General features: G+C 57.5%; 6 protein-coding genes across 6 annotated transcripts; 3 read left to right on the forward strand and 3 right to left on the reverse strand.

Annotated features, from left to right (window-relative positions):
* Positions 1–3,072: 3,072 nt before the first annotated feature.
* SPSK_06176 (uncharacterized protein) lies at positions 3,073–4,767 on the forward strand (the record flags this gene model as incomplete). Its single annotated transcript, XM_016732883.1, has 3 exons — positions 3,073–3,226; positions 3,301–3,939; positions 4,007–4,767. 3 exons carry the CDS (start codon positions 3,073–3,075, stop codon positions 4,765–4,767), a joined length of 1,554 nt encoding a protein of 517 aa, XP_016592221.1.
* Positions 4,768–5,909: 1,142 nt separating this feature from the next.
* On the forward strand, positions 5,910–7,186 carry SPSK_06326 (uncharacterized protein; the record flags this gene model as incomplete). Its single annotated transcript, XM_016733032.1, has 3 exons — positions 5,910–6,475; positions 6,563–7,061; positions 7,133–7,186. The coding sequence occupies 3 exons, from the start codon at positions 5,910–5,912 to the stop codon at positions 7,184–7,186; spliced, it is 1,119 nt and encodes a 372-aa protein (XP_016592222.1).
* Positions 7,187–7,640: 454 nt separating this feature from the next.
* On the reverse strand, positions 7,641–11,071 carry SPSK_05863 (cytochrome P450; the record flags this gene model as incomplete). The annotated part of the gene is made up of 2 exons (XM_016732572.1): positions 7,641–10,207; positions 10,273–11,071. 2 exons carry the CDS (start codon positions 11,069–11,071, stop codon positions 7,641–7,643), a joined length of 3,366 nt encoding a protein of 1,121 aa, XP_016592223.1.
* A 1,219-nt stretch (positions 11,072–12,290) lies between these two features.
* SPSK_06493 (mitotic spindle assembly checkpoint protein MAD2) lies at positions 12,291–13,230 on the forward strand (the record flags this gene model as incomplete). Its single annotated transcript, XM_016733198.1, has 4 exons — positions 12,291–12,377; positions 12,449–12,474; positions 12,551–12,618; positions 12,698–13,230. The coding sequence occupies 4 exons, from the start codon at positions 12,291–12,293 to the stop codon at positions 13,228–13,230; spliced, it is 714 nt and encodes a 237-aa protein (XP_016592224.1).
* A 425-nt stretch (positions 13,231–13,655) lies between these two features.
* Positions 13,656–16,111, reverse strand: SPSK_05972 (ubiquitin carboxyl-terminal hydrolase 5/13; the record flags this gene model as incomplete). The annotated part of the gene is made up of 2 exons (XM_016732680.1): positions 13,656–15,938; positions 16,019–16,111. 2 exons carry the CDS (start codon positions 16,109–16,111, stop codon positions 13,656–13,658), a joined length of 2,376 nt encoding a protein of 791 aa, XP_016592225.1.
* Positions 16,112–16,970: 859 nt separating this feature from the next.
* SPSK_06648 (uncharacterized protein) lies at positions 16,971–17,558 on the reverse strand (the record flags this gene model as incomplete). The annotated part of the gene is made up of 1 exon (XM_016733349.1): positions 16,971–17,558. The coding sequence occupies one exon, from the start codon at positions 17,556–17,558 to the stop codon at positions 16,971–16,973; it is 588 nt and encodes a 195-aa protein (XP_016592226.1).
* Between the last annotated feature and the right edge of the window lie 42 nt (positions 17,559–17,600).

Genomic DNA, 17,600 nt, shown 5'->3' on the forward strand with positions numbered 1-17,600 from the left:
AGGGAAGGTGTGTTAATGTATAAATTTCACCGACATCTATGTAAGCTATAGTACTTAAAACTCCATAAAAAACACACAATTGAAACACCTCAGCCTCCTCATTTCGCCCCAATATTTTCCAGAACCACATATCCTGTCACAATACACGCTGCCGTGCCATGTTAAGCCACATTCTCCTTCTCGCACTGGCTGCAACAAACATGGCTACACTCGGGACAAGAGGAATTGGTGGCTGCGAGGTTGCAAGTCTTGCAACAGCGGTGCTTGAGAAGGGCGGAGACGTGTTAGAAGCTCAAAATGAAAGTCTCAAAATACAAATGGGAGGCCATAATATTGGAACAAAATGGGATCACTCACGCATTTCCACACGAAGTTGGCAAACGAGACGAGTTCGAGAAGTTTTGTGACGACCATGATTTCAATGTCGCTGGCAACTTTTGCTTGATGTTGAGTAGTTTTGTTTAGAGCTTGAAATCGTAGGAGGCTGATGAGTGTGCTTAGAACTGAAACTGGAGGCAAGAAATAGTAATGCTGTTGAGGTCTGGCCGTCACAACGATTTTGGATTTGGGACGAGATATTCCCATGCCACTTTTATATACGACGAACAGGTGGTGCGAACCGGGTTCGCTGGTTTGCATTGTGATATCAAAAGACCAGAATTATCACAAAATGCTCTCTGGCCAGCATGCCTTCATGTTGGCCGTGCTCGTTCCGTCGAAAGGCACGTCGACGGGGCGTCTTCATGTCAGACGGCTAGACCGGCGAAGCCGCTCATCAAAGCCTTGTGACGAATTCTCGTCGCCTTGTCAAGGCAGAGAGAAGCTTTCGACGTTCAGTCTGCTCTTCATGTCACGAAAGGAAAATCTACGTTGTTCCTACCAGACGAAAAGCAAGGCTGAATAAGGTCTGCAAAAGTGAGTGGTTGAAGAATTCAGGAGCCGGAGGCGTCTGGCACATCTTGGCCACTTCCTCCCAGCGCCTTCTCGTTGCCGTCAAGACGCCTTGTCGACGACCGCCTTGTGACGTATCCGAGAGCGCACAGACAACAAGGCCGAAGGAAACAATACTCATTCTTTCCTTCTTTCCCTCCAAGGCTCCAATGTACGCTGAAGTTCTTTCATTTACTCACATTTTCCACTTTAGCATTGTTCTCGTCTTCTCCAACCACTGGTGTATTTGCACTTTTGAGGCTCAGACACTCATGCCGTTCTTTCTGCGCGTCATTGCCTGAGGATATATGTCGCGTCTGGCAGACCGCAATAGCAATAAATACGCACAAGTTGTCCCACATGCTAGCCAGCAAGCAAGGTACTATGCATTCTGCGAACCACTTTGTCGTGTGACCCGCGACATGTAGTCATCTATCATAATTGTTGCAAACTCCGTGGCCTGCAGAGGGTTTTAAGCACGTGTACCAAAGAAGCAGTGGCCTCCGTGGCCTTTGCTGAACTAACTGAACACGAAAGGAGCAAACAGTGTTAAGCAGGCTGCATCTATCGATTTTTTTTGCCTGAGTTATGCAGGGGCAGGATTGCGGTTCAGAATAGGGCCAAAAATGCATCTACCCGTTCTATGGCACATATCAGAGGCACAAACAAGACGCGTTCCCTGGTCTCGCTCGGCTTCTCTCTTGCCTTCTTCTTCCTCAAAAAAAGCGGTCTGCAATAAGCTCCAAAGCGGCGGAAAGAGTGAGAAGAGAAAGAAACGAGAGCAGAGGCGATTATGCAAAGAGCTACAAAGGCGACTGATCATTGTTGCTTTTCCGAAAGTGCACATTCGCTCACTAAAATTGAGCCGCATGAGACTAATGAGCCTCATGAATCAGTTTTGATGCCCACGATCGTGCTGTGGCTATGTTTGGGGAGTGGCAAAGCGTGGTGACTGGGCTGCGGTGCATCGTCAAGCCTTTTGTTTACGACTGTCAAACACATCGACATGCCCCCTTACATTTTCCGGTGCGACGAATTCGGTGCGACGAATTTTGCTTTGTAAGTATATCTCTCTTTTTACTTTTTAATTGTCTTATAATAAATTTTAATTGTTTTATGTGACCGTGCGAATGTCGTTCATGCCCAGCAAACGCTCGTGTTTCTTTCTGTTTGCTCTTTGCTCGGGACGCTGCATGCATTTGCTCGAAGGACAACCAACCATACGGCCATGAGCCAGACTCGGAGGCACCCATCTCATCCCATTTCCTGCCTCAACTGTTGCACAATGCCAAACGGACTGCAGAGTAATTACTTTTGAGAGATTCAGCTCGTTCGTTGCAACTCGACTCGAGCAGCGAGGACTCGGAATTCCTTGCCGCGTGACGGCGTCCTAAGATGGCAAGTGGCCCTCCTCTAGACTTAACCAAGATACTTGGTCGTTCACTCATCCAAATGCGTATTAAGTATATCAGATAGCCTCCCCGTAGATTTCATATGCGTTAAGATCACATCGTGCATCTCTTGCTGAGTGTTCTTGGATGAAGCCCAGACTGGGGACTAGCGCACTTGGGGGCAGCATGACCCGCTTTTGCGACGCACAGTGACGAAAACCAGAAGACCTTGGCTGCTTGGGCAGCCGCGCGCCGTCAAGCAGCCGCCCAGACCACCTGCTCCTTCCCGTGTTTCCTCGCTTTCGCAAATTCCGTTTGCACTTCTCATTTCCCATTGCGGCCTACTTTTTCGCAGAGCTGGCAGGCGCAACCCACCCCCCTCGTCGAAATCTCGATAAAAGAGGGCAGCGACGCGTCCGACCTTGCCTCTTCTTTTCGTCCTCGTCGACGACGACGATGCTGTCGCTCGAGACACCAGCGACAGTTCTCGCAGCATAGCTACACCTCGGCCCCGAAAGCGATCCTCGCCCGTGTGCCGCAAAGGTCGACAGTCGAACGCCCTCCTTGAGTCACCTCTGCTAGCTGTTGTTTGCTCAACCTCTCGTATTTGACTATCTCCTTTCCTGGCCAATCTCAAGTTGCCGGCGACTTTTCGGCGGCTTCTTTCCCACGCGTGCCCGCGAAGTACCCGAAGCGACAGTCAGCAAACGGATTGACAAGAAACCCGCCAACCGGAAACCCACCGAGCATAATGGCGCCGGCCCCCCGAGGCGCCGGTGGCGCCCGTCGCTCCGGCCATGTCCACAGTATTAACCCGACCGTGCGCGTCATGGCTCTGATCATTCCGGGTTTCCTCACCCTCAGCGTTGCCTATGTGCTCTACGCGGTTGCCGACTATGTTCTCAGTCCGTTTCTTCCGAGCTGCCTCCTGTGCGCATGCGAATGATGGCGTTCACTAACCCAGCGCATTCCCTTGTAGTGAAGCAATACTACAACGTTTTTGAAAAGCATGACGTCGCCATCGGTCTTGTCGTCACCTACTCCGTCATTGCCGCACTGATGGTGCTCACCTACATCCGCCTCTTTACGACAATTCAGACCGACCCTGGCGTTGTTGCGTTGGGTCCCGAATCGGCACGCAACTACCACAACATCAAAGCCAAAGCGGCCTCGGCCTCGTATGGAGGGCCACGCGCCCGCGGCGACATGGCTGCAGCCTGGGCCGACCTCCGTGCTAGTTTCGGCGGCAAGCGGGGCGCCGCTGGCAGCAGGCGGAGCGGCCTGGCCAACAAGACGGCGGCTCTTGGCAGCGACAATGACAACGTTGACATCGAGGCCGGCCGCGCCCACACGCAGCGGCATGGTGGTATTGGTTCGAATTATGAGGACACCAATGCACCAGTCGTCCGCGATCCCCGGCTTGATCCGGACAGCCCCGGACTCGAGACGTTCTATACAAAAGATATGTTTGAGTGTACTGCGGACGGCCGCCCCATTTGGTGCAGCCCCTGCGGCACGTGGAAGCCGGACCGCGCCCACCACTGCTCGGAAATCGGCCGTTGCGTCCTCAAGATGGACCATTTCTGCCCCTGGGTGGGCGGCATTGTGTCCGAGACAAGTACGTGTCGGCCCTCTTGCGTGTTGCGTTGTTTCGACATATCCCATCCGCTAACCCTTGCCCGCAGCATTTAAACTCTTCATCCAGTTCACGTTCTACGCAACGCTTCTCTGCGCACTGACTGTCGGCACCTGTGCAGCCGCCATGTCGGAGCGAAACAAACGCGGCTTGGGCTCGGACGGCCGCACTATAGCAGCGTTGGCCTTGGCCGCCGTGCTCGGCCTGTTTTCGTTTGGCATGTTTTTCACGTGCTTTAATTTCGTGATGCGCAACCTGACGACTGTTGAAAGCCATCAACTGAAAGACAGGGTCAAGATGATGGCGGTCCGTGTCCGGCAGGGCTCGGCGCCGGTCGTCGGGCGCTACAATGTCGTCACGTATCCTCTGCCCAAAGACCCGGAGCTGCTCAGGTACGGACTGACGTATCATTCCCCACAAACAGGCGGGGGGGTGATTCCCAACACGGCGGTCCCGACTGAAACGGCGGCTGCCGCACCCACCGACGAGCCCGACCCATTCAAGGTCAACCGCGAAGCCCGTGCAGCGCGCCGCCAGGCCCGGGATGCTCTCGATGCCCGGGATCTGCTGGCCTTTCGTTCCTTTGCCATTGTGCCCGTGCCCAAGGGCATGCACGTTTGGGACTTGGGCTGGCGCGGCAACTGGGTGTCGGTCATGGGCGCCAACCCGTTCGGGTGGCTGCTGCCGTTCCGCCGCTCGCCCTGCTGCAACCATGACTCGACGGTCAGCTACTACAAGATCAACCCAAAGTTTCTGCAATACTGCAGATCTCTCGACTTGCCACCGTGCCAGGAGATGCACCAGATGTGATACTAGCGAGCGAGCAACATCGCTTCCTACATGGGACTGTCTCTCGTTGACATTGCTTTGCGGCCTTGCTTTCCGGGGCTGTTTTACTCCAACTTTTCTGCTTCTTTTTTTGTGACGGTGCGATCTGTTGGGAATTAGCGAGCGGGCATTTTGATTCCTGCACCGGGAGCTGACGGTTCCCGGACTTCATAATGGTTGCGGTTGGGGAGGGGAGGGATGATAATACCCATCAAGATCCAATGCGTTTTGTGTTTCAAGGAGGGAATGTGGCAGCCTTTGACTGCCTTGGTACGATCGTGGTCCTTTTACTGTTGTTTCTCATTATCATTTTTCTTTTCTTGTTTTCATCGCGGCGCATACATCATGGGCATTAGGTAGGCATTAGGTAGCATTTATATAGTAGACGAGTGACGACCTTTATACAAACATATATTCAACCTGAAAACTTACCCGAGCAGCCTTGGCAAATATGGAACATTGTTGTGATCGACGACTGCACTGAGTGAAGCCATCGGGGTTCGCGCCTTGTTGACGTTATGACGTTATCCAGGCGCCAGGCCGATCACGTGGCGTCCGATAAGAGCCGTGCGTGGGTCCATCGGAGCTGCCTTCACCACCGTTTCCTCTGCCTAGGTGGGGTTGTAAGGCAATTAGGGGCGAGCTTAGCCAGTCCGGCCCCGTGAACCCCGCCATGTGACAGGGTGCGCGCGCCTCTTTGGAGGGCGAAATGCTCTGAAACCAGCAGCCTGGTCAGGCCGACAAACCGCCCCGTCTGCCTGGAGGGTTGTCATTCACGGTCTGTCTCTTGCTCCTCTCCATTCTTCTCCGTCTTCCGCCATTCAATGTCTATTTGACCACATCGCCACCTGGTCTTTTGACTTTTGCGTGCTTCTTGTTCTTTTGATGCTTCATAACTGTGCTCCTTTCCGCATGTTTGAATAGAAACTCGACGCCACTATAGCAAGTATCCTCGTTATTAGCACCTTTCTCGACAAGCGAGATCTGTCTTTCCAAGTGGTCGAGTCTTCCAACAGCAGGGCGACATCGATAGCGGCGGCAACTCGCTTATCACAGACATTTGAACTGACGAACGAGCGGCCAAACCGAACCATCCACACGACGCCGCCCCGACAACCGCCACGATGAACATCCTCTACTCCACCGTCAACACGCTGCGCGACCGCTACACGCCCGCCAAGCACACATCGACGTTCCGCAACACCGGCGAGATCACCCCCGAAGAGTTTGTGGCCGCCGGTGACTACCTCGTGTACAAGTTCCCCACCTGGTCGTGGGCCGATGCCGAACCGGCCAGCCGCCGCTCGGCCCACCTGCCGGCAGGCAAGCAGTTTCTGGTGACGCGCAACGTGCCGTGCCACCGGCGACTGGACGAGACCTTTGCGAGCGCGGCCGGCAGCGGGTTCGACGATGTCGTGGAGGGGAGCGGCGCCGGCGGCAAGGGCAACGTCGACGATGACGAGGATGGCTGGCTGCGGACCGGCGGCGGCGGCGGTGCCAGTGGCGGTGCCAGCAGCAGGGCCGGTGGTGATGCACAAAAGGACGACGCGTGGAGCAAGTCGTCACAGGCCGCGGCTGCCTCGTCGGACCAGCTCGATGACGTTGATGACGACGACGACGACGATATCCCCGACATGGAGGAGGAAGACGACGACGAGGCCATCATCCCGGAGCCGACTGATCCCAAGAAGTGAGTTGTCAAAGTACCCCTCCTTTCCTGGGTTCCCCCCCTGGTATCCGTGCAACGTCCCCTGCTTTCCTGCTAACATGTGGTCAGCGGCAACCGCTCGTACACCATGTACATTATGTACTCGCCGTACTACCGGACACCACGCCTCTACCTGTCGGGCTACCTCCCCAACGGCCAGCCGCTGCCGCCGCACCTCATGATGGACGACATTGTCGGCGACTACAAGGACAAGACAGTCACGCTCGAGGACTTCCCCTTCTTCGCCCACAGCACCAAGATGGCCAGCGTCCACCCGTGCAAGCACGCGCCCGTCATGAAGGTGCTGCTCGACCGGGCCGACGGTGCTCTGAAGCGCCGGCGCGAGAAGCTGGCGGGGCAGCGCGGCGGGAACGTGTCCGGCCTCGAGGGCCTGGTCGACGGCACAAAGAACCTGGACATTGGTGGCGGCGGAAGCAGCGGCAAGCCGGATGCAGCACCGCCGTCGGGCGGTGCCGGCTCATCGGACGAGTGGGAAGAGGTGCAGGCCGACCTAGACGATGGCGAGGTGGCCATCCGGGTAGATCAATACCTGGTGGTGTTTTTAAAGGTAAGAGACCGGCGCCCCTGTTTGACGCGATGCCTCTTCTCTTGGAATCTTTGTCTAACCTTTCACGACAGTTCATTGCCAGCGTCACACCCAGCATTGAGCACGACTTTACGATGAGTGTGTAGGATAGTGCAGACAGGGATTGCATTGTAGTGGAGTATGGGATGTTTTGTTTTTGATCTTTTTAGTTGCGCCTCACTGGAAGGCAACTCACTTTGCATCCTCCATATCCCGTGGCCTAGATGCTTTTTTGCTGCGCCCTTCCGGCCATGACTGGGACCTATGATAGACGCCATGGCTTCGTGTCTACGCTGTTAAGGCGGTGTTTTCGAATTTGATAGTTTCTGACGATACTAATTCCAGGTTTACATGACCAAGTGTCCGTTTCTGTGATGCTTTGACGATGGTGGTTTGTTTATTTTCTTATAAATTTCATTTTCTTATTGTCTTAATTACTCCAGCAAGAAATTCGCCAATTTGTATTTTTTATTTATAAAAATTAAAGAATAAATAAAACAAACCCGACAAAACCCACCAAAAATCCGCGCCAACATACAGAGTCCTTTCCGTCGCCACCGCTCAAGTAAAGACATCCGTCACAAACCGCTCGTTGTGTCGCTGCTGCATCCACGCCGCTGCGTCTTCTTCCGTCATCCCAACCACCCCCTCCTCGCCTGCCGCAACCCCCTCGCGCGCCCGCTCCACAATCAGCTTGCGCGCCGCGGCGCCCAGGTCCTTGGCCACCTGGCCGCTGCCGCAGGTGTACACCTTGGCGCCGGCTTTCCACTGGGCGACGACAATGTCCTTGTCGTGCAGCAGGCGTTCCGGCACGTAGCGGCAGCCGGCGGCGCGCGGGTCCGTGGGCGCCTGGGAGAAAGCGTAGCGCACGTCGACGACGCCGTCGCGGACCCAGGCGTCGACCTCGTCGGCGTAGAGGCGGTCGGCGTCCGGGCGGCGGCAGCCGACAAAGAGGACGGCAGGCGCCAAAGACCGGTTGCCGTCGCGGATCTGGACGGCGCGTTCCTGCAAGAAGCCGCGGAAGGGCGCGAAGCCGGAGCCGGCACAGAACATGAGGAGAGGAGTGGTTTCCCGGTCGGCTGGGAGGCGGAAGACATGGTTGGTGGCGCGGACGGCGACGAGGGCCTGGTCGCCGGGCTGCAAGGACTTGAGGTAGGTGCCCGTGACACCGCGAAACATGCGGGGGGGCGTCGCCGCCTTGTCTGGGGAAGCACCACGGCCGTGGGCGTTTGCCACCCACGTCGGCTCGTCAATGACGCTGTAGCAAAGGGCACACGAGTCTGGGCTCGCCAGCGGCGACGAGGCAATCGAGTAGTGACGGGCCCGCAGGGGCGGCAGCATGGCCAAGAAACTGGCGAGCGGGAGGCCGATGCTGGGGTTCTGCTCAAGCAGGTCCAGAAGACTGGTGCGGTGCTCGATCACAGTGGTGCCAAAGGCGGACGGGTCGTCGAGCAGGGCGGCCAGCTTGTTTGCCTCGGTACGGGCATCGACACCTTCGCCGTGCTTGGCGAGCTCGAGCAGCACCTCAATGTCTTTGCGAGTCGCCGGCAGTGCCAGCTCGACGTATCCGCGCAGCAGCTCGGCCAGCGCAATGGGCGTGTCTGTTGGTAGCGTTGTGGGCGCGCCGCGTTTGATAGTGACGACGGCGTCCCAGGGCTGGCGGAAGCGTTGGATCACGCGGCGCACGACGTCATCCGGGTTGAGAGGCAGCACGGCGAGGTAGTCGCCTGTCTGGTAGGTCATGTCGGATGGCAGTTGAAACTCAATATGGCGCTTCTCGGGCTGGCCGGGTGCCGTAAGGCTCCGGGCGGCCGTGACCTTGGCCCAGAAGAGCTTTTGCTGCAAGTGTGTCTCGCGCTGCTCGGTCGAGACGTCCATGTCCATCGTGGGGATGTGCACCTTTTTGTCGCCCATGGCGGTGGCTGCGTCCTCGGCACTGGGCAAGGCTTTCCACAGCACGTTGTCCGTCCACTTGGCAAAATCGCCAAACATGTCGCGCTGGGAGGCATCCGACGCGCCGCGCTCGGCCACCCGTGTGGCGCCATTTTCTTCCAGCAGCGCATCGATGCGTGTCGGGATCCGCTGGTAGGTCGAGGCCCAGTCGACGTGGCCACAGCCAAAGACGGCAAAGCGGGCGCCGTCCAAGGCGTCCTTGGCCTCGACACGCTCCAGCCACGCAAAGAAGCGGGCGGCATTGTCCGGCGGCTGGCCCTCGTACGAAGCGGTGATGATCACAACGGTCGTGTTGGGTCCCTTGGGTACGTGCTCGACGGCGGAGTCGAGGTCGTGGACCGTTGCCCTGTAGCCGCGTTGGCCGGCCTCGACAGCAAGAGACTGCGCAAGCGACTGGCAGGTGCCAGTGTTGGAGCCGTACAAGATGGCCAGCGTCGGGCCGTCGGCTGTGGTCGCTCCGTCTATGGTGCCGTTGGTGCCGTTGATGCCGTTCGTCGCTTGGGCAGACGAAGGGCCGTTGACGGATCTGGGCGGCGCGGCTGGGCGTCCTGTGAGACGTTGCAGCAGCTGTGTTGCGTCGATGCCCTGCCGCAGCTTGACATGCACGTAGGTGTTCTTCGGCTTGATGGTCAGCGTCTGCTGGACCTGCATCTGGTAGTTGGGGTCGGCGAGCGAAATGGTAAAGTTTTGTAGCAGCAGCGCCGTCACGAGCAGTGCCTCCTGCCACGCAAACGCACGGCCAATGCACGCCCGCAGACCCGTGCCAAAAGGTTTCCACGCGTTCTTGGGCAGCTTGGCAAAGTTCTCGTCGAGCATGCGCTCGGGGCGGAACTGGTCGGCGTCGTCGCCCCAGACCTTGGGGTCGCGCTGGATTTTGCCCAGAAGACAGAGCACCGGGGCGCCCCGGGGGATCTCGTATTTCCCACCAGCGACGGTGACGTGCTCCTCCTTGTTTTCGGGGCGCACGCCACGGGCAAAGCCGGGCGCTGTGGGCGACAGACGGAGCGTCTCCCGCAGCACGGCATTGAGGTAGGGCAGCTCGTTGAGGACATGCGGCTCGATGCGGCGGGTGCCGAGGACGCGGTCGACCTCCTGTTGTGCGGCGAAGAAGGTTGTCGGGTTGAGGAGGAGGTACATGAAGGCGAACGAGAGCAGGCCCGACGTCGTTTCGTGTCCTGCGACAGTCAGAGGAAGGAACCAAGAACGAAATGAAGAAATGACAACGGAAGGAACGACCCACCGGCCACCAGAAACGTCTGCATATTTGCGGCAATCAGCTCGTCCCGCATCGACTCGCCCGTTTTGGGGTCTCTGCCGTGGACCATATTGTTGAGCAGGTCCTTTTTGTCTGTCGGGTTGTCGCGCCGGTGCTGCACCAGGTCGCGGCCCACCGTACCCATGTAGGCGACGTCGGCCTTGAGCGAGGCCGCATACGATGGCTGCAGCAGCATTTTGATTTTCTGGCCGATCTGGCCGGACTGGCTGCGGGCGGCCAGCGTGTTGGTCATGGCCTGCACGTACGGGTGCACGGTGTCCGAGTAGAACGAGTTGAAGCGGTAGTCCATGGCGCAGAGGGCGATGGTGTCGAGCGTCAGGCGCGTAAAGTCTTCGGTGAGCAGCACCCGCGGCTCTGGGCCGAGGCGCGCCCACTTCATGACCATCTGCGTGGCGATGTCGTACATTTCGTCAAACATGTTTTGGATGGCCAGTGGCCCAAAGGCCGGCATCAGGATGCGGTGTGCCTGGCCCCAGTCGGCGTCCTTCTCGGACGGCGATGTAAAGAGGCCCCGGGCCCCGGGCCGCGCATTCTGTGTGAGGGCGGGCGGCGGCAATTTGTAGAACCGCGTCTCGTCGCAGAGCTCGTCGAAAATGTCGAATCCGCCCACAAACAGACGCTCGTTGCCGGCGAGGGACAGCTTGATGATGGGCCCGTAGATGTCGGCGATGTGCTCGATCGCTTGAATGGGCACCTCGCCCTGGACGTCGAGCAGGTTGCCAATGAACGGCCAGCCTGCCGGGCCAGGAATTTGTTCCGTCATTGCGGGGGAAGGGTTGTGAAGCTGTCCATCAAGATTGATGTTGGATGCTGAATCTTTGCCGCTCTCTCCTGGAACGACGCCGTGAATGTTTAAGTCAATGATCGATGTGTGATATAAGAACAGTAGACACACATTATCCTCGTGGTGTCGAGAGTACCCTCGCTTTTTATATATTCTCGGCCTTGTATTTCATTCTTCTACGGGGACAAAAAAAAAAAAAGAAAAAGAAAAAAAGAAACGACTGCACGGTCGGCCCAGCCTCACATCCATAGCTGTCGCCAAGAGGGAGAGTCGGCGACAACTTGAACAGAAGACCGCGCTTTGTATGTCGTAAGCCGGGGCAATTCTCCCTAGAATGACGACAGAGGGCCTCGGCCCAATTCCGCTCTATTGTTGGAGAGGACAAGAGAGGTGGAAGAGAGGGGCCGTGGCGGACTGGGATCGGTCGATCGGTGCTTGTCAAGTGCCGTCTTCTAGAAACGATTCTTAGATCCATCTAATAGTTCCTTCATCAAGCACTAAACCGCGGCGCCAATTACGGTAATACCGCTCAAGCAGCAAACAGCCCTGTGACTGGCTTTGCTGTCGTTACGGAACGTCTCCCTAGGCTGTCCGATGATTTGCGACATATGTTGTACAAGAAACCATACGAGAACCTGCTTTTGGGATGGCTTTGTGAAGGCATTCGCTCAATGGAGCCCGATTTGGACATACAATGTAGGTTCTGTTGCAGTTGGCGGAGATGGATCAGCAAGACCCCCTCTTTCCGTCACTGGCCGAATCTCATTCTGCTCGTCATCGTTTGGTGCTGTCAGTGCTAAAACGATGTCCATACGAACTGACTCGCGGAGCAGCTGATTTGTCCTTTCAGCAGTGCGCGGAGGTTTATTCTTTGAGTCGCCGACAATAGTGGGACAAAGTCGCGGAACAAAACATAGCAGGTTAACAATGTTGGCGTCTTTGGTTGCAGTAAGTAAAGTGGGCCCTGAATATGCACATAGCACAAATGCATCTAAGCAAGTATTTAAGTGACCCCGCGTCACGAGCTAGCATAGCAACCAAAGTAAACAAATGACAAGCAACGAAAACGAGTGGACGTCGACGACGACGCCGTGGACAGCGACACCAACGCCGACGACGACGACGACGACGACAACTGTGCGATTGATAGGTTACATTCCATCCGATAGCCGGCCGCAGAACACATACACCCGCCGCCATGGCGCCAAGCGCAGAAAAGGAAAAGGACAAGTCCAAGGTCCACAAGCTGTCCCTGAAAGGCAGCGCGAAGTTGGTGTCTGAATTTGTACGTTTGCCAGGAGCGGCTTGTCGTGACAGAGAGGAGAAGACGCCGGACAGTCGCTAACACTCCTACAGTTCCAATACTCGATCCATTCCATCCTGTACGATCCCCGAATCGGCCATGCGACACGGCCCTAGCCTAGCCCTGCGACGTTTTTACTGACCCCTGCGCGACAGATTCCAGCGCGGCGTCTACCCGGCCGAAGACTTTACCGCCGTCAAGAAATATGGATTGAATATGCTGGGTAGGTGTCGTTATGTCGTTGTGCAGTTGTAGGGGGACTCTTTGTGCTGGGTGTAGGTTTTGGGTGCTGACAGACGCAGTCTCCTCCGACGACCAGGTCCGCGCGTACATTAAAAAGATCATGGGCCAGCTCGACCGCTGGATGGTCGGCGGCCAGATCAGCAAGCTGGTGCTCGTCATTACCGACAAGGACACGGGCGAGCATGTCGAGCGGTGGCAGTTTGACGTCCAGATTTTCGGCGGCAAAAAGAAGAAGTCCAAGGCAGACAAAGCGGACACAGCGGACACGGCCGAATCGGTGGTGCCGTCCGCGAACAAGGAGAACGCCGGCACAGCGCAGGACAGCGCACCGGAAAAGACCGAGGCCGAGATCCAGGCCGAGATTGCAGCCATCTTCCGCCAGATCACGGCGTCCGTGACGTTCTTGCCGCAGCTGGCCGGTGACTGCACGTTCAACGTGCTCGTCTACGCCGACGCCGACAGCGAGGTGCCCGTGGAGTGGGGCGACAGCGACGCCAAGGAGATTGTCAATGGCGAGCGTGTGCAGCTGCGCGGTTTCAGCACATCCAGCCACCGCGTCGACACCCTCGTGAGCTACCGGTTGGCGGATTAGGCGAGACGATGCGGCAAAGGCTGTACGACTACGGAGTGTTCTTGTGTTCTTTATGCGGGCGACATTATCACGGGATTTGGGTGGCATCTCTTCATTACAATTTATGTAGTACAAAAGGCACGCGGCGTTTGAATCGTTGAAGGAATGCACTGTCTATTCTGTTTTCTTGCGTTCGTCTGCATATCTGCATATCTGCATACATCTCGTATGGCTAGTATACATCGGGCACGTTTTGCCACAGCCCTACCTGAAAGAGCAGCCCTCAAAAACGCTGCCCTGCTTCTCGTCGTACTCCGTGCTCCATGCCAATCCCTGTGATGCACCGCCCGCCCCATCGTATGCTTCCTATTGAATCGTAATATGCCATGACGCCCGCATCATAGGTCTCCCATGTCTCCACTGACTCCTATGCAAAACCTGACAATCTACACACGCTTGAAAAAGTAAATGTAGGCAAACTTCTTCATCTCCTCCACGTCCACAACTTCGACCACCTTTTCGTCGTTGAAAAGCACCCACGACACCTTGTCGCTGTCCTCCGCCAGCCTCTTGCGGATGAACGCGACGTAATGGCCCGCATGGATGCTCGTGCCCTTGTGGCACACAATGCTCTGCAGCTGGTAGTTTGCGGGCGTTTCGCTGGTACCCGCCGGGGGCCGCTCGGCGGACGAGCCAGCGGCCTCTGCGGCGGCCGAGTCGTCCTCGCCCGTGGCTTCGGGGTGGCTGAACAGCCACTCAACAGCCCGCTCGACATCACCGCCGGTCTCGCGAAGCGCCTGCTTGGCCTGCGGCTCCGCAAAACCCATGGCACCGAGCATCTTGATCTTCTCGGGATCGGCCGTTGTTGCACCTCCAGCACCGCCACCGCCACCAGCACCAGCGCCAACCACAAGAGGCTCGTCAATGTCCGGGTCCTCCATGTGGCCAAACAGCCACTCCATCGCTGCGTTGGCGTCACCGTTGCCTGTCGCATAGAGTGCCTTCTCGCAGCGCACGAGGGGAAAGCCCATGCCCTCGAGCTGGGCGACCGCCTCGGGATTGGCGACAAACGCGGGCGCGCCGCCCCCCGTCGAGGCATCCTCGGGGAGGAGCTCCTCGCCCGGTTGCTGGCCCGGCGACAAGTACCCATCAAGGGGGAATGCCGCGTCGTCGACAAGCACGGGCACATCGACTTTGATGGGCACCCAGTTGACCAGCGTCATCTTGCGCGCGTTGACGACAAAGACGTCGGGCAGCGTCTTGAAGAGCGACCGCTTGGTGTACCCGTCCTTGCTGCCGCAGGCCGCGCACGTCAGCTCGACCGTCTCTTCGCCTGTGAAGCGGTCGAGGCAGTCCTTGAGCGTGACGGGCTTGTACCCGGCATCCGCTGCGTCCGGTCCGTCGCCGGCCGGCAGCTTCTCCAGCGGCACGTCGATGAAGATGCTGTCTTGCTCGTTTGAGGTGTACCGCACCTTCTTGCAGCTGAGGCACTGCAGGCGCTGCTCGAGCGTGAAGCGGAACGGCGCCGTCGGATCGTCGGCCGGCGTCGCGTGTTTGGAGCGCGTGATGAGCTTGATCAGGTGCTGCAGAAGCTCAAACGCGTCCTGCTGCCGCATTGTCGAGAACTCTTCGTGGCCGCGGCCCACGAGATGCTTGAGCATGGCCGGCTCCAGACCCTTTTGGTGCGGCACGACGGCATCGTCGCCCGTGCTGGCCGACGCCTCGGCGTCGGGCTTCGAGTAGCGGCCTGACAACAGACCGTCCCCCACTTTGCGCAGCTGTGTTTCCAAGTCGTCGGCCGGATCGCGAATGCCAACCATGTCCTGGTTGATGGCGCCATAGCGCTTCTGGAACGATGGCAGGTCGTACAGGCATTGCAGGATGCTGGCCAGGTAGCAGCTGTTGCCGAGGTTCTTGAGGCCCGTCAGGCCCTTGCCAAACAGCGGCCGCAGCTCCTTGCCGTCCTCAGTCGTCATCGTAAACTCCCAGCGCAGGTTCTGCTCAATCTGCATCTCCGTCAGGCTCTTCTCTGTCTTCTGGCGATCGGCCAGGACGATGCCCCAGTGGGCCAGGTGGTCGCCGAGCTGGTCGTCGATGCGCTCGTCGTCACACGTGTAGCAGTAGACATCGGCATGGCCCTCGGGCGTAATCGAGCCCAGCTTGACGGCCACGCCGTGGCCTGACGCAGTGGCGTGCGCCAGGCCGTGCGAGTTGCCGCCGACGCCGCCGAACTGCGCGCGGCCGCAGCCCAGGTTGCCGCACTGCAGGCACAGCCACAGATTCTCGTTGAGCTCGCACAGCGTGCAGTGGCCGAGGTCCTGCGACGCGATCGTCCGCGCTGCCTCTTGCTGCAGAGAGCGGATGTGCTCGCACGAGACCAGCTCCTGCTCCCAGGCCTTGACTTCTTCCTTGCGCGAGAATGTGTTGGCCTTGAGGATGCCGTCGACAATGGGCGCCAGTTTCGGGTCGGTCTTGTCGAGTTCCGTGTCGCATTCGAAGCACTTAACGGCCACGGCCGTGTCGTAGCGGTCGTCTTCGGTCTCGGCGGCGATGGCGAGCTTCGACATCTTTGGGGGCGGCTCGTCGCGCACGACCACCTTGCGCGTCCGGCGAATGTTCAGCGCCAAGGGGTGTTTCCAGACAATGTTGTGCATCTTGGCATGGTGCCGGTCGCCCGTGCAGCCGCCGTTGAAGCACTGCAGGCAGACATCAAGGCCGTCGGGGTCATCCTGTGGGAGGACCAGGGCGGTGGTTAGCAAGTCGTTGGTGGGTGCCCGGCGGACAACACAATTCTCGGTGCTGAACGTACAATCGAGTCAAAGCATTCTGTGCAATCCTCACGGTAGACGGACTGAGCGGGTGTAGGAGGTCGAAGGCCTAGATGACGAGCAACGGCCAACATGTTAGTAATGTGAGCTTCAGTCTGTAATCTCTCTACTTCGGGGACCGAAGCACGCAAGCCGTACTTATCGAGGCCAGATGAGGGCACGCCATAGCTGCGATGAGGTGCAGCAAGTGATCTGGAAGCGGTCTCGTGTTCAATCTGCGGTACTGTGTTGTGAAAACAAGTGTTTGTGAAGGGGAGAAGAGTACAACCGGGAAAATGCTCCGAAGAAATAAAGCAAACAAACGCCACAGCTCTTTATGCGCGGCGCCGGTGGCTGCTGCAGGCAAGCTTTCGCGGGGTATTGAAAGCAATTGATTCAGCCGCAGGCTACACCGACGTAATGGTACAACAGCCTAGCACGCCGTAGCTGCCTGGAATGAAGCCCCGCTCCACCGTTGGCCCTGCGTCACTAGCCAACGCTATGGGGGCAAAAGAGGACAGGCAGACCAGCGACCGCGGCAAAAGAAACAAATAGGGGCGAAAACATGGCCTCTGCCAAAGGCATCCATGTCATGCACGGCGATGTTCAATTGTTTCATCGACAAAAGGGCGCATTCCTTATTTTTGCAGGCTAGCTCCGATGGCAACCACAGAAGATACCATAGCCATCGCCGCATTCACCGAAACACGCTGTGGTGTCTGGCAAAGTCGTGGTCCTCTTAACGATGTCAGGTCGTCGGTTGCGCCAGTGTACCTTTTTGCCAAACGCCTGTTGACACACCGATTAAGGTAAACAATATGTGTTGTAGACTGAAAACTTGTTGACCTTTGTTGTTCTACCATAGCAAATTATATGAGTATCTATCTACACCAGCACCTTTACCAGCCTTGTCTTGCTATGCCCCCTTCCTTGAGTGGTGCGAGCTCGTCTTGACTATGCTTTCCAGCGCCGGGCCATCGTCATGGCATCATCAAGCTGCTCCTCCACGCTCTCGCGCGGTTGCCCCTGTGTATTCTGTGGCGTCCACTGCGAGAACGACGATGGCGCAGTGGGTGCTTGCCGTTCCTGCTGGCGCTGCCGGGCCAGTTCCTCTTGCACGTTCTGTTGCCGATGGTGATGCTGGGCACCCATGGCCTGCAGCCGAAAGGTGTCGTGGATGGTCCGAGATGTGTTGCGCACATGAATTTTCCTCATGCGCTGGACGTGCATGGTGAAGCCGTAGGCCACCGCCATCAGACAGACACCCAGAAGGCCGCAGGAGACTCCAATGACCACGCCTGTATTTCCGTCGGATGGCATACCAGATCCTAGCAGGCCTCCTCCGGGCGGCTCTGGATAATAAACGAGTGATGGCGAAGGGAGGGTGGTCGAAATGGGTGTGGGCTGGATGGTGGGAAAAAGGTTGGATGGCATCACGTTCTCGTGGCGTATCTCGTCTGCGACATTCAAACGCTCGTCCTGTTTGTTTGCAATCGTGTTTGCAACGAACATAGCGTTCCTAGCCAGAGGAGAAGGAGGCATGGCCACAGGGTCGGTGTTGATTGGGATGTTTGGTTGCTGGAG

Source organism: Sporothrix schenckii, assembly GCF_000961545.1.
Source record: "Sporothrix schenckii 1099-18 chromosome Unknown Cont38, whole genome shotgun sequence".
NCBI classification, from domain to species: Eukaryota; Fungi; Ascomycota; class Sordariomycetes; order Ophiostomatales; family Ophiostomataceae; genus Sporothrix; species Sporothrix schenckii.